The following is a 15018-nucleotide window of genomic DNA, read 5'->3' as shown; positions in this document are numbered from 1 at the left end:
TGGAGGCTCACATGACTGCATGCTCTATCGCAGGCATGTCAAACTTGCGGCCCTCCAGATGTTTTGGCCTACAACTCCCATGATCCCTAGCTAGCAGGACCAGTGGTTGGGGAAGATGGGAATTGTAGTCCAAAACATCTGGAGGGCCGCAAGTTTGACATGCCTGCTCTATCGCAATAAGTATTCCTGTGCTCAGCAAACCAGATAAAAGGCTAGACTTCAATGTCTAAGACTGGGGTGAAGGGTGAAGCACTCTAAGCATGTGAATTCTCACTAGCAGCCTGAAATGGCAGACACCTTACGATTTGAGAGACCTAGGTTTTGTTCTAGCCCAGGCACCCCCAAACTCGGCCCTCCAGATGTTTTGGGACGGACAATTCCCATCATCCCTAGCTAAACAGGACCAGTGGTCAGGGATGATGGGAATTGTAGTCCCAAAACATCTGGAGGGCCGAGTTTGGGGATGCCTGTTCTAGCCTAACTGAAGCAATAGAACTGTGGAAGGTACTGAACTAATGCATCTAAGAATGGTCTAGCCCAGGCATCCCCAAACTACGGCCCTCCAGATGTTTTGGCCTACAACTCCCATGATTCCTAGCTAACAGGACCAGTGGTCAGGGAAGATGGGAATTGCAGTCCAAAACATCTGGAGGGCTGAAGTTTGGGGATGCCTGGTCTAGCCCCACTGCCCTGTGAAATTTTTATATGAAAGTGTGGTTTATAAATACTTAAATAAAAATAAATAAATAACTCTGAAGACATGCATTCGAAACGTTTTTCTCACCTTGTTCACTCTGGAGATCTTTCAACCTGCAGCAGAGCTCCTCCACTAAAGTCTCAATCCCAGAGCTCTGTGTAATAAAAAAAAAACTTACAATGAACACTTGGCATTTACTTAATACATTTCAAGTAATGAAAGTGCTTCATATATATTGTCTCCGTAAGAGTCTCAGCATGTGTCCCCCACTCCAAGATAATGCTGGCAAAGAGAATAGTGGCTTGTATCCAAGCCAACTAGTTAATTTTTGGTTGCAGTGTGATTGAGTAAACAATTTCCCCATCTTTGCTCAGATTTGGAGCCACCGGAGCTGCTTTTAAGGAACTAACTGGAATATTCAGGCAGGAATCTCAGCAGAATGTGTAGTTTGGCCTTAAAGATAGGGGTCAAACTAAAATGAAATGGAGCAGAGGGCCATGTTACCTATCCAAAAGTTCCCCAAAGAACTCTAATTTTAAAACCGAAAAAGGTCAGTTCAATATATCTTATCCCAAGTAATCAAAAGGCAATCCCAACAAATCTCTAATTTTTGAAATATTAGTGTTATTTCAGATTTAAAACTATAGACATGGAAGTACAGTGAGGGATGGTGGGCAACCAGCTGCATTTCATTTGATCTTTACACCTTGTCACCTACTGCTTATTTTCATTAATTGTTAGTCTACCACCTGAAATGTATTTTCAATCATTTATTCAACCCAATGCTCCAGCACATGTCTAGCCTTTGGCACAACACTCTATGTCCCATGCTCTACTAAAATGGTGAGGAACTACTGGCCCATGCACCTAAACAGGAGCACATATCCCAGATGGCCTGCAAGATGGCCACTTTGGCCAAGCAACATCCAACTGTCACTCACCTGACATCATGTGTATAAGAACAATTGGGGGCCTTAGAGAATGCTTCTGATGGTTCCTTTGCACCATGACGTAAATTGATTAAATTTGGCTCTGAATGTAAACTGCACAACTTTTGAGCAGATCTTGGAGCTACCCAAGAGCGCTGATCATCACCTCTGTCTTACTGAAACTCAACTACTGTATGCCCATCATATACAACCTATGTACCCTCCCCTCCCCTTGGCTTGCTGCAGTCAAATGGCAGCTTGATTTCAAGTTTCCAGCACCCTTGGGAATGAATTTGCTTTGAATGACTGCAAAAACAACCACTCTTCTTCACTTTCTCAGCACCCCTCCTGAAAAGTAATGCTGCAGGGCTTGCATGGCCTGAAAGGTAAGTTAGCAAGGCTTGACTGGTAGGAAGCTGTAGCTCCTGATTACTCAGAGCTCTCAGAAGCTTGTGAGGGAAAAATGGCTCAAGGGGCCTACAAGCAAAAGGCGGGAAACCTTGTAGCAGCTTAGATAATAAAAAAGACTGAGGAGAGTTTATTCATAAAATAAAGTCTTTAGCAACAGACTGAGTGGCTGCTTTGCATTCACTTGAAAGCAAGATTGATATATTATCTAATCAAATAGCTGATGTAGCACAAACAGCAAACGAGACCCTCAATACTGTACCAGCTTAAGCACCCAAACAAAACTGCAAGCACTTAAAATGGCATATGAATATTTAGATTTAAAATTTGCTTCTCAACTGGATAGAGAAAATTTGGAAAAATTTCCTGGGGTAAAATCCGAAGACAACTTTGGTCAGCCCTTCACTTCATCAAATCTGGACCTCTTTGAAAAAAAGTTTGGTCTTAATGCAACCTCAAATAACAAGGGCATGGCTTCCAATATGTATAGAATTTTACTTAGCATAGAATCAGGCTCTTCTCAATGGCTACAATTAGTATGGGAGAGTGGTCTGGGTCTCTGGATAGAGGAACAAGTATGGGAAATGATGTTGTCTAAACCCCCACTTAAAACAATTTCTGTAAGAATACAGGAAGCCACACTGAAAACAGTGTTAAGATGGCATTGGACTTCACTTCACCTACCCAGAATTGGCAAAGGGTGCTCTAATTTATGATGTGGTCACATTGGAACACTGCTCCATATGTGGTGGGATCGCTGCATAGTTCAGAGATTCTGGACCCAAATTTTTGAAACTATCTCCACCATCACTCCTATCCTTGGAGCCAAGTACCAACTCACCCACCATGCACAAATCTCTTGTGTCTGTGGCCTCCCACTGGAAATCTGACTCACCTCCTTTCCGAGAGGAGTGGCTAGCAAAAGTATGGGACATTGGGGAACACCTGACACATAAATGGAGAGTCATTAATTGTTCACCAAAAATAGACCACTTTGATGGTATAAGTTTTTCTCCTATGTTAACTTGTCCACACAGCCCACTAAAACCCCCTGCTCCACAGATAAATAGGTGGACAGGCTTTATTGAGAACTAACTTGACTCACCTTTTTCTTTTTATATGTGATGAATGTACACAGCATTGCACTCTCCGTTGCTTCCCATTTTCCCCTCACCTCTGTATTTTCATTTCATTTTTCTATTTGTATTTTTACATTCATTATTCTTACTGTGTTTTGTATGTGCTTAAGTCAATAACCATTCTGTATGAAAATGGCAATAACAATAATAATGAAGTTTCTTATTTTTTTTAAAAAAAAGATTAAACTTAAGTTTTCATATTCAATTAGGATATTTTGAAGAGACGCTTTCTATAACTGAAATTTACCAACATTACAAAACTAAAATTTATCCACCCCAATACCACATTAAGAATGAGAAGTTACATAGGATTAAACAAGGGTGCTAATTCTTACTTCATCAGAAGCAGAGCGAAGACACTGAACAGCAGCCTGCTTTTTCATTTCTTCTAGTGTTAGATCAGAGCATTTTTTCTTACTCTTTCCCCATTTCTTGTAAGCTCCTTTTTCCCAACCCAGGAAGATGTCATTCTCCTAAAAATAAATTAAAGCAAAGAATAAAAGTTAACAGCAGTATTTGGCTCCATGTTGTTTGCAAGATGCTTAAGACTTTTGTACAAGGATGGCACAAATACTGTGGTGAGGAGCAGAAGCACAATAACTATGTACACAAGCTCCATCCCATTACTTGCCCTCCTGACTCTTAGCTTTAATTACAGTAGATCCAACCTTCAACTAAATTTCCCAAATACAGTTTTACAATAAAGATTTTAAAATACAAGAGAATATAATGTATGCATCAAATAACACCAGCAACACTTACAACAGCACGTGATAGAGCAGCACCAAAACTTAGGCAACTCTTATTCCGCTAAATTGCTTCGGAGTGTAAGCACCTAGGTGACCTAAAAGCAGGTACAACGAAAGCCTCACTGAGGAAAGTATTCCAGAACTGGATTGCCACCACAGAGAAATCCATTGCCTGGTCATCCACTTGACATTGTTGTGAAAATGTAATTTTTCAATTGCCTTCAAAAGGCAACTGAACATATAATGCATTAAGGTAAAGGTAAAGGGAACCCTGACAATGCAAACGACTCTGGGGCTGTGGCGCGCATCTCACTTTAAAGGCCGAGGGAGCCGCCATTTGTCCGCTTCCGCAGACAGTTTTTCCGGATCATGTGGCCAGCATGACTGAGCCGCTTCTGGAGAAACCAGAGCAGTGCACAGAAATGCTGTTTACCTTCCCACTGGAGCAGTACCTACTGTATTTATCTACTTGCACTGTGTGCTTTCGAACTGCTAGGTTGGCAGGAGCTGGGACCGAACAACGGGAGCTCACCCCGTCACAGGGATTCGAACTGCTGACCTTTCGATCGGCAAGCCCCAGGCTCAGTGGTTTAGACCACAGCGTCACCCGCATCCCCATATAATGCATTACAGTAGTCTAATCTCTAGGCCAGCAAAGCAGAGATAACTAAATGTAGGCTCTGTCCCAGCAGTGGCACACCAGCCAAACTGATGAATGGCACCTCATGCCACAGAGGCTACTTGTGCCTCCAGCAACAAAGCTAGATCTAGAGCACCAACTGATAAACCTGCTTCTTTATGGGAAGTACAACTCAAAGCATTTGAACTCTGCCTACCAGTACTGACAAGCCACCCACCAACAGCTCTTGTCTTATCAGTATACTGACCGTCATCCAGTCCATTACTGGGCCCAGTTACTGATTCAACATTTCTACCACCTTATATGAATCTAATGTAAATAGATTCACTCTCAAGGGTCCTCTCTAGTACTGGACATCACATGGATGGATACTTAACTGCAAGTGGTTAAAATCTTACTCCAAAGTTGACTGAACACCTGTAGTCGTGTTTACCACATGGCGGCGAAGGCAGCAAAGTCATAATTCACCATGTCCATCACACCCTTGAGAAGTGAGCTGGCAGAGTTGTTCCATGTAGTCCAGAGACTAGTTAGCCCAAATTCAAGGGGTGGACTCCTAGAACACATGGGTAACTAGCAGCTACTCGCTTGCCAGGGACTTTATCCCTGATATATGTAGCTCAGTCGATAGAGCATGAGACTCGTAATCTCAGGGTCATGGGTTCGTGCCCCATGTTAACCAAAAGATTCCCGCAATGACTAAATGACCCTTCCGGTCCCTTCCAACTGTACAATTCTGTGATTCTATACTTCGAGGACAAAATCTCTGAACTTCATAGTGACATGGATGTTATTATTATAGCAAATCCAATCAGAGTTCCCATGCAGTGTCTGGCTCATTGTTATGGGACCATTTCCAGTTGATGTGGCCTGAAGATGTGGGCAGATACTTGAAGAAATAGAGCCAAACATATGCGCTCTGGACATTTGCCCATTCTGTCTGTCTACAGCTAACCACAGTGGGGTGACTGGGTGTGTCTAGGGTGTTGTGAACACATCACTGCATGATGGGGAGGTGCCAACCGCCCTTAAAAAGGCAGCTACTCCTTTAAAACCCACTATGGACACAATGGTGTTTAATAACTACTGACCAATACCCTTATTTTTGAGAAAGGTGGTAAAGACGGTGGTTATGGAGCAATTCTAGTATTCCTAGATGACAATGATTATCTGGATCCACCTCAAACTGGATTTAGGCCAGGTTTCAAGAGTATATTAGCCTTGTTATTAAGAGAGGGGCAGGGAAGTATGGCCCTGTTACTCTTATGAACTTTGATACCAATGACAATAGTAACCTCCTAGATTCATAGTGTGCGACTGGAACTGGGGGCACTGTATTACAGTTTTTCCATTCCTATTTGTGCAGTCAAATCCAGAAATGTTGTTTTTTCTCATTATACACTGCCCTGCTGTTCTATGGTGTGTGTGTGTGTGTGAGAGAGAGCATGTGTGCGTGCTAACCCAGGCTTCCTCAAACTCGGCCCTCCAGATGTTTTTGGCCTACAACTCCCATGATCCCTAGCTAGCAGGACCAGTGGTCAGGGACGAGGGGAATTGTAGTCCCAATCACTCCATCCAAATCACTGTGAACTCACTTGGCTGTTTCACATAGATACTAAATAGCTTGAGAAACAAAGTTAGTGGGGTGGGAGAGCTGAAAATAATGCCAACGTACTCACATCTGGCAACCAATGAGCCACTTTGGTTTCAGTACATGGGTAGACAAGTTTAAGAAGCCCAGAACACAAATTCTCACGGCCCTCTAGCAGCTATGGTGGCTCATTCACCAGTATTTAGCATTAACTCCAGAAGTGTATACTTGATTCTGGCCAAACTAAGCACGCTAAAGCAAAATATACATCAGGATTACGCCAACCCCCCCCCAAAAAAAAACATAGAACCACAGAATCATACGAGGTGTAGACTTGGAAGGTGTACCCAAAGGCCATCCAGTCCACCCCACCGCAAATATGACCATAAAAACTTCATTCCGTTATTCGATTTAACAGCATCAAATGTGAAAGAAAACACTCACAGTGTACTTCATGTTTCAGAGAGAGAAACACCCCTCCTACTGTATACAGGTCTCATGATTCACACTGTCATTCAAGAAAAAATATATAGATGAATTGTCTCATCTGGTCTGAGTGTTATATATAATTGAGTGCAAAAAGTATAAGCCATAGTAACAAATGTACTGTGTAAACAATACATGGAAAATTGTGTGTTCATGCCTAATAATAATAATAATTTAATTGTTGATACCTTGCCCTGAGTGCTCACTGGAAGGACAGATCCTGAAGCTGAGGCTCCAATACTTTGGCCACCTCATGAGAAGAGAAGACTCCCTGGAAAAGACCCTGATGTTGGGAAAGATGGAGGGCACTAGGAGAAGGGGACGACAGAGGACGAGATGGTTGGACAGTGTTCTCAAAGCTACCAACATGAGTTTGACCAAACTTCGGGAGGCAGTGGAAGTCAGGAGTGCCTGGCGTGCTCTGGTCCATGGGATCACGAAGAGTCGGTCACACGACTAAACAACAACAACCTTGCCCATCTGACTGGGTTGCTTCCAGCACATTCAGTATAAAAACATAATAAAACATCAAACATTAAAAACTTCCTGGCCAGGGCTGCACCAACACTTTGAATTGTGCTCAGAAACATACTGTGAGCCAATGTAGATGCTTTAGGACCGGTGTTCTGTGGTCCTGATGGCTGCTCTCAGTCACCAGTCTAGCTGCCGCATTCTGGATTTAGTTGTAGTTTCAGAGTCACCTTCAAAGGTAGCCTCACATAGGGTGCATTGCAAAAGTCCAAGCAGGAGATTGCTTCCTTGGATAGCTGTAAATCCAAAATGTCTCCCAAGCTGTGCACCTGGTCCTTCAGGCACACAGTTAGTCCATTCAGGACCAGGGAGTCCCCCACACCCTCCTGCCCCTGTCCTCCCAAAACAGTACTTCTGTCTTGTTGGGATACAACCTCAATCTGTTAACCACCACCCATCCTCCAACTACCTCCAGGCACTCACGCAGGACATTCACTGCTTTCACTGGTTCCGATTTAAAGGAGAGGTAGAGATGGGTATCATCAGCATATTGGTGAACACCCAGCCCAAACTCACTCATGATCTATCCCAGCGGCTTCATATAGATGCTGAAAAGCATAGGGGAGAGAATGGAACCCTGAGGCACCTCACAGGTGAGAGCCCAGGGGTCTGAACACAGCCCAGGAGAAAGGAGTGGAACCACTGATTACCAGTACCCCCAGCTCCCATGGATGGTCCAGAAGGAAAGCATGATCAGTGGTATCAAAAGCCACTAGAAGATCATCCAGCAGAACCAGGAAACAGCTGTCCCCTCTGTCCCTAGCATGCCAAAGATCACTGACCAGTGCAACCAAGGCAATGTCAGTCCCATGATGGGGTCTGAATTCTGATTGGAAGGGATCCAAATGGTCTGCAACCTCAAGGCGTGCCTGGAGTTGTTCAGGAACCACTCACTCAATCACCTTGCCCAGGAATGGAAGATTTGAGACTGGGTGATAATTGACCATGAGGGCCAGGTCCAAATATGGTTTTTTAAGAAGCCGTTTAATAACAACTTCTTTAAGTGGGCCTGGAAAGACTCTCTCATAGAGGGAAGCATTCACCACCCCACAGAGCCCATTGCCTAGCCAGGATGGGCAAGGATCAAGGAGACAGGTGGTCGGTTTCACTCATCCAAGCAGCCTGTTCACATCCAAAATTTCTGTAACACCAGCAATAGATACACATTGAACACAATCAGTCATTTTCTACTGCCCATTACCTCTTTCCATGGTTTAAGTGTTACAATTATTCAGCATCCTCAAAGTGAAATAGATATGGAGATCAATGACAAACACGTTCATATCCAGCAGTGGAGCCAGAAAATAATCAATTGCCTCCCTGAATTTTACACTACTTTTCCTGCAACTGGTAAAGTGACAAGTGACCCACCTCTGCCAACTGTTAATCCATGGTACACTGATGATGATCCTGCCTTCACCTTTAGGAAAGTTTTATATCCTTGGCTAAATACAGTCATACCTCGGTTTAGTACGCCTCGGTTTGAGTATTTTCAGTTTAAGTACTCCGCGGACCTGTCTGGAACAGATTAATCCACTTTCCATTACTTTCAATGGGAAAGTTCGCTTCAGGTTAAGTACGGACTTCTGGAACCAATTACACTCATACCTCGAGTTAAGTACGCTTCAGGTTGAGTACTCTGCGGACCCGTCTGGAACAGATTAATCCAAGGGATTGCTTGATTGAAGTCATGGGTTCGATTCCCATGTTGGGCAAAAGATTCCTGCATAGCAAGGGTTTGAACTAGATGGCTCTCATGGTCCCTTCCAACTCAATTCTATGAGGGTATCTATATGATGATGGCACACGGCTCTTCCTTTCCACCTATGATCCTTCTTACATCCCATTCCATATCTAACTGCCATCTCAAACTTGGCATACAAGAAAACGATCGTCTTACATCCAAAATTGCTGTCAGTATCCACTGGCATCAACATTCACCCTGTTAAACAGGCATAAGCCTCTTCTTTCATCACTAAACATGATGAACAAAAAGCAGAAGATTCTATTTGTGTTAAAGTGCTTCTCTCTACATAACACAAAGCAAAAATTCATCCTATCCTCTTCACTCTAGTCCAAATACTTGCAGGCTTATCTCTGAAGCTTCTTGTCACATACTGGAATTAGTCCTCTATCAACACCTTCAATGTGGAAGATTTGCCCCTCTTACTGCTCAAAATACATGATACCCCTTCTCAGTTTACTACAGTGCAATCTCCCATCCCTTTTCACAACACACACACACACACACACACACACACACACACACGTATCTATCACATCTGTAATTTTACAAACTTCCCCGAGTCTTCCATTCTATCCATGTTCCCAGTTACATCCCTACTGGGACCTCTACACTCCAACTCTGCCACTAGAGACCCCATTGGTGGCTGCCATATTTTCTCCCCAGATATCCCCATGGAATGATGCTAGATTAGAATGCCCAATTATATTCTGGGATGAAAAAATTGTGGCCATCTGCCACTAGAAGCAGCTATGCCAGGCATCCCCAAACTGCGGCCCTCCAGATGTTTTGGACTACAATTCCCATCTTCCCTGACCACTGGTCCTGTTAGCTAGGGATCATGGGAGTTGTAGGCCAAAACATCTGGAGGGCCGCAGTTTGGGGATGCCTGAGCTATGCCATGGACAAAAAGTAACATTTCAGTTTCCCTCAGAATATTTCTAACTTTAATTTTAATCTGAAGAAGTGTGCAAGCACACGAAAGCTCATACCAACGACAAACTTATTTGGTCTCTAAGGTGCAACTAGAAGGAAATTTTGTTGTTGTTTTGACTACGTCAGACCAACACGGCTACCTACCTGTAACTTTAATTTTCATGTACTTGAAAATAAAAGGTTCACGCAACGGTAGTAAGGAGAAGTTACAAACATGGAATTCATTGTATCAGACACTGTGGACTAATTACATGTTACATGCAAAGTTACATAACAAACTCCCTTAAGTCTCACAAACATATACATGCAACCTGACAATTCTGAGAAGTGGCACAATGAATGGTGGTGATTTGGAGCACACATATGATAAGAAAATGTAGCATTTCCCAGCACGTTTCAATTTCAAATCATGTACCCAAGAAGCTCATTTTGCTAGGCAGGGTATAAATCTGACCTATGCACTCACAGGTACCGTATATTCCGGCGTATAAGACAACTGGGCGTATAAGACGACCCCCCAACTTTTCCAGTTAAAATATAGAGTTTGGGATATACTCGCCGTATAAGAAATATGACATGGCGTATAAGACAACTCCCGACTTTTGAGAAGATTTTCCTGGGTTAAAAAGTAGTCTTATACGCATATAAATACGCTTATTTATATACAGTAAATAACAGCTGTTACGGTTTGTTAAGACACAATCTACAGTCAGGCCCCGCATGAAACGTTTTAAGTAAAGATTGTGGCTGTATGACACAAAAATGTATATGAAACCACACAGATGTAAAGAAAATCAATAAAAAAGTATCTCATGTGTGTAGCACTTAATAAAATCATGAATCCAGGTTCCCAATGCAGCCAATAGCATTAAATAAGGCCAATTTCCAGCCAAAGTTTTACACTGGAATGAGGAAAACAAGCCACTATGTGGAAGTAACAGAGATGATTTACTTACAGTGGGTTGCATCTCAATTACAGACAGACAGGCATGTCAGTACAGTATCCTGAAAGACACTCCCAATTCTTTCCTGAGGGTCTTCATGACTCAGGAGAAGCTTTGTGATGGTTGGGTGCAGAGAAAGAAATGGGGCAGTAAGCCCTGTTGCCTGAGTAGCCTTCTCTCTGCATAACCTTTGAATCCTAACAAGATGGAAGTGTTCTGTGTGGGTGGTTTTATGTCTGGGAGGGCCTGTACTCCCTTTGAAGGAAGAGATTTGTAATCTGGGAGTACTCCTGAATTGCAATTGTCATTGCAGTCTCAAGTGGCTTCTGTGGCTAAGAGCTGGCTTATGCCGTTTTGGCTGATTCATCAGCTATGGCTGGTCCTGGACCAAGATAGCCTGGCTGTCATTGTCTGAGCTCATTGACTGGACTACACGCAGGGGTCAGCAAGGTTTACCTCGCCTGGGCCAGTTCACTCCAGTGGAGATCCCTCCGTGGGCCGGATCGTGCGTGCGCATGAGCACATGCGGTCAAGAGTCCCCGCGTCGTGCTGCGTCGGGACTCACTGAGTGGGCGGCTTGGTTCAGGGGCGGCTAGTGGCCCGGTTAAACGACCCCCATGGGCCGCTTGTGGCCCATGGGCCTTAGGTTGCCTACAGCAATGCACTCTACAGGAGGCTACCCTTGAAGGTGACATGCAGGCGGCAGCTAGCGCAGAATGAGGTTGCTGGGGTGGTAAGTGGGCCAGCCAAAGGGAACCCAGTGTCACTGATCCTGAAAGTGCTGCACTGGCTGACAGAGAGTTACTGGGCCAGACTTAGGGTATTGGTTGCAGCATATAAAGTCCTAAATGGCTTGGGACCCAAGTACCTAAAAGAGCATATTTCTCAATATTTCAGCAAGTGAGGTGGTGGTGGTGGTGCTGCCAGGGGCTGCCCAGTTGACACTGGTCCTCTTCCGTTTTGATTCCGCTTGTGGAATGCCCTCCCTGCTAAGGTGTGTATGTCATCATCATTGTTAATTTCCAGGAGGAAAATTGTCTATATGTCAGGTCAGCACATAATTAATAGGATTACAATTTTACCCCAAGTAATGAATTTTAAAGTGTTAATTCTATGATGCAACTGCAAGCTATCACTCCATTTGGAACCCAGACTAGCTTTTCAGATACATTTTAACAGGAATAACTTTCTAAAGAAATGCCTGAAGCACCGTAACTGATATTATAGTTTGAAGTCTTGTTTATTCTGTTATATTTATCTGAAACACAACCCAATAAGGCAGACATGTATGTACAAAATATTTTTTTAATGTGATCCATTGAGATCCCAAGATGAAATTTTTGCAGGTAGCTTTTAGAAATATTAAATTTTAATCATATTAATTTTTTAAAGCACTTAGTAAAAATTTAAATTGTGTAACTTAACTTTAAAATTTATAAGTAAGCCCATCATATGACATATCATAATAAGCCTATGCAGTTCTGAAGAGATTGCTATTCTAGTTTTGAAATATCTCAATTCTGGGCTGAGCTTTTAAGGTTTTTGTGCAGTCCAGCAAGGCTAAACTTGTCAATTTTTTGAAATTTCAATCCCTCATAACTTAAAAATGGGATTAAAAATTTAAATTTTTAGATTTAAACTTAATTTAGATCATTCAACAAGTGTACGAAATATGAAGAAAATTGGATGACATGGGGGGGGGGAATTGGATCACTTGATATAGACTGACCCTATAGTGTCCTGATCAAGTAATAGTCCTGCTCTATTCTGCCTTGGTCAGACCCACCTGCAGTACTGTGTCCAGTTCTGGGCACCACAGTTTATGGAGGATAATGACAAGCTGGAACATGTGCAGAGGATGGCAACCAAGATGATCAAGGGCAAAGGTTTCTCAACTGTGTGTCACCAAACGTTAAGAGTGTCAGCTGCAGTCTGTAGGTGTGTTGCGCAAATGCTCCCTGGGTGCTTTTTCTGGGGCTGGAAAGGGGTTAGTTTAACCTCCGGTTTGCTAGCAAAACTGAATTACTGTGTTACTAAATGATGCATGTCTAAAAAGTGTGTCACCAACATGAAAGGTTTGGAAAGCTCTGATATAGGGTCTGAAAATCAAGCCTTATGAGGAGCAGTCTCTCTCTCTCTCTCTCTCTCTCTCTCTCTCTCTCTCTCTCTCTCTCTCTCTCTCTCTCTCTCTCTGTGTGTGTGTGTGTGTGTGTGCATTCTAGCCATCTTCAAAGATATATAGGGCTATCACATGGAGAATGAAGCAAGCTTGTTTTCTCCAATGGATTCAAGTTAAAAGAAAGGAGGTTCTGACTAAAAATCAGGAAAAACTTTCTGGCTGTAAGAGTTGTTTGACAGTGGAACAGACTCCTATGAGAGGTGGTGGACTCTCTTTCCTTGGAGGTTTTTAAGCAGAGGTGGTATGACCATCTGTAATGCATGATCTAGTTGAGATGCCTGCACTGCGGGGGGGGGGGGGGGCTGGACAAGTTGACCCTTGGGGATCCTTCCAACATTACAATTCTATGATTCTACAGGGATTAGCTGCTCTCTCTTGCTAAAGAAATTTAAATGTGGGGTGAATTTTAATAAACAGAAATATATTTGATCAAGCACTGGAAACTCAAGTTTCTATCAATGGAGAAATTTAATTTGCTTTAAATAAGGAACTTAGAATGGCTTTCCAGTATATTACTGTTTTCTCCCTTTTGCAAATTGTGGTAGGAAAACTATAATTAAAAAGAACTGGCCAACAGTCAGGCAAAATGCAAGTTTTAGTCCCAGAACATCTTTTCCACTCTGGAAACCTGTTACTTTTGGTTCTGAAATATACTACAAAAACAGTATAGCATAAACATATTTTTTTGACAAGCAAAAATCAGTAAAATAGCAACAGATGATAAAAACAATTTAATAGTTTTGAGAAAGTTTTAACCAAGTGAAAGAAAACCATAGGTCTTATGAGGTTTGCACACAAGAGTGAGACTGGATGGGATCTGGTGTTGGTCTAGTTCAGGGGTCAGCAAACTTTTTCAGCAGGAGGCCAGTCCACTGTCCCTCAGACCTTGTGGGGGGGGCCGAACTATTTTTGGGGGGGGGGATGAACGAATTCCTATGCTCCACAAATAACCCAGAGATGCATTTTAAATAAAAGGACACATTCTACGCATGTAAATGGGGGCACTGTCATACAGTGGTTCCGCTCCTTCCTCCTGGGCTGTGTTCAGAAAGTGGTGGTGGGAGGATGAGTGTTCAGACCCCTGGGCTCTCACTTGTGGGGTGCCTCAGGGCTCTGTCCTCTCCCCCATGCTTTTTAACATGTACGTGAAGCCGCTGGGAGTGATCATCAGGGGGTTTGGGCTGGGTGTTCATCAGTATGCGGATGATACCCAGCTCTACCTCTCTTTCAAATCAGAACAAGTGAAGGCAGTGACGGTCCTGTGTGTGTGTCTGGAGGCGGTTGGAGGATGAATGGCGGCTAACAGATTGAGGTTGAATCCTGATAAGACAGAAGTACTGTTTTGGGGGGGACAGGAGGCGGGCAGGTGTGGAGGACTCCCTGGTCTTGAATGGACTAACTGTGCCCCTGAAGGACCAGGTGCGCAGCCTGGGAATCATTTTGACTCACAGCTGTCCATGGAGGTGCAGGTCAATTCTGTGTCCAGGGCAGCTGTTTATCAGTTCCATCTGCTACGCAGGCTGAGACCCTACCTGCCCGCAGACTGTCTCTCCAGAGTGGTGCATGCTCTAGTTATCTCTCGCTTGGACTACTGCAATGCGCTCTATGTGGGGCTACCTTTGAAGGTGACCTGGAAACTACAACTAATCCAGAATGTGGCAGCTAGACTGGTGACTGGGAGCGGCCGCCAAGACCACATAACACTGGTCTTGAAAGACCTACATTGGTTCCCAGTACGCCTCCAAGCACAATTCAAAGTGTTGGTGCTGACCTTTAAAGCCCTAAACGGCTTCGGTCCAGTATACCTGAGGGAGCATCTCCACCCCCATCGTTCTGCCCGGACACTGAGGTCCAGTGCCAAGGGCCTTCTGGTGGTTCCCTCGCTGCGAGAAGCCAAGTTACAGGGATCCAGGCAGAGGGCCTTCTCGGTAGTGGCACCCACCCTGTGGAACGCCCTCTCACCAGATGTCAAAGAGAAAAACAACTATCAACTCTTTTAGAAGACATCTGAAGGCACCCCTGTTTAGGGAAGCTTTTAATGTTTA

At 43.6% G+C, this 15018-nt stretch overlaps 1 protein-coding gene across 17 annotated transcripts in view; it reads right to left on the bottom strand.

The window, feature by feature from the left end:
• KIAA0232 (KIAA0232 ortholog) overlaps positions 1 to 15018 on the bottom strand; it is a 52572-nt gene that overhangs the window by 18489 nt on the left and 19065 nt on the right. For 12 of the 17 annotated variants that reach the window (XR_004691820.2, XM_035103321.2, XM_035103320.2 and 9 more), the window contains 2 exons: positions 3509 to 3646; positions 785 to 851 (listed from right to left, as the gene is read on the bottom strand). Coding sequence is in view for 16 of the 17 variants with exons in the window: in XM_035103321.2 (XP_034959212.1) it covers positions 785 to 851; positions 3509 to 3646 (205 nt within the window). In the remaining variant the exon portion in view is untranslated. Of the gene's footprint in view, positions 1 to 784; positions 852 to 3508; positions 3647 to 6597; positions 6948 to 15018 lie in introns of all 17 variants that reach the window. The other 5 variants (XM_060278144.1, XM_060278147.1, XM_060278146.1 and 2 more) reach the window with 2 other exon arrangements.

Source organism: Zootoca vivipara, chromosome 8, assembly GCF_963506605.1.
Source record: "Zootoca vivipara chromosome 8, rZooViv1.1, whole genome shotgun sequence".
Taxonomy (NCBI): domain Eukaryota; kingdom Metazoa; phylum Chordata; class Lepidosauria; order Squamata; family Lacertidae; genus Zootoca; species Zootoca vivipara.
This window is presented reverse-complemented; position numbering and strand designations above follow the sequence as displayed.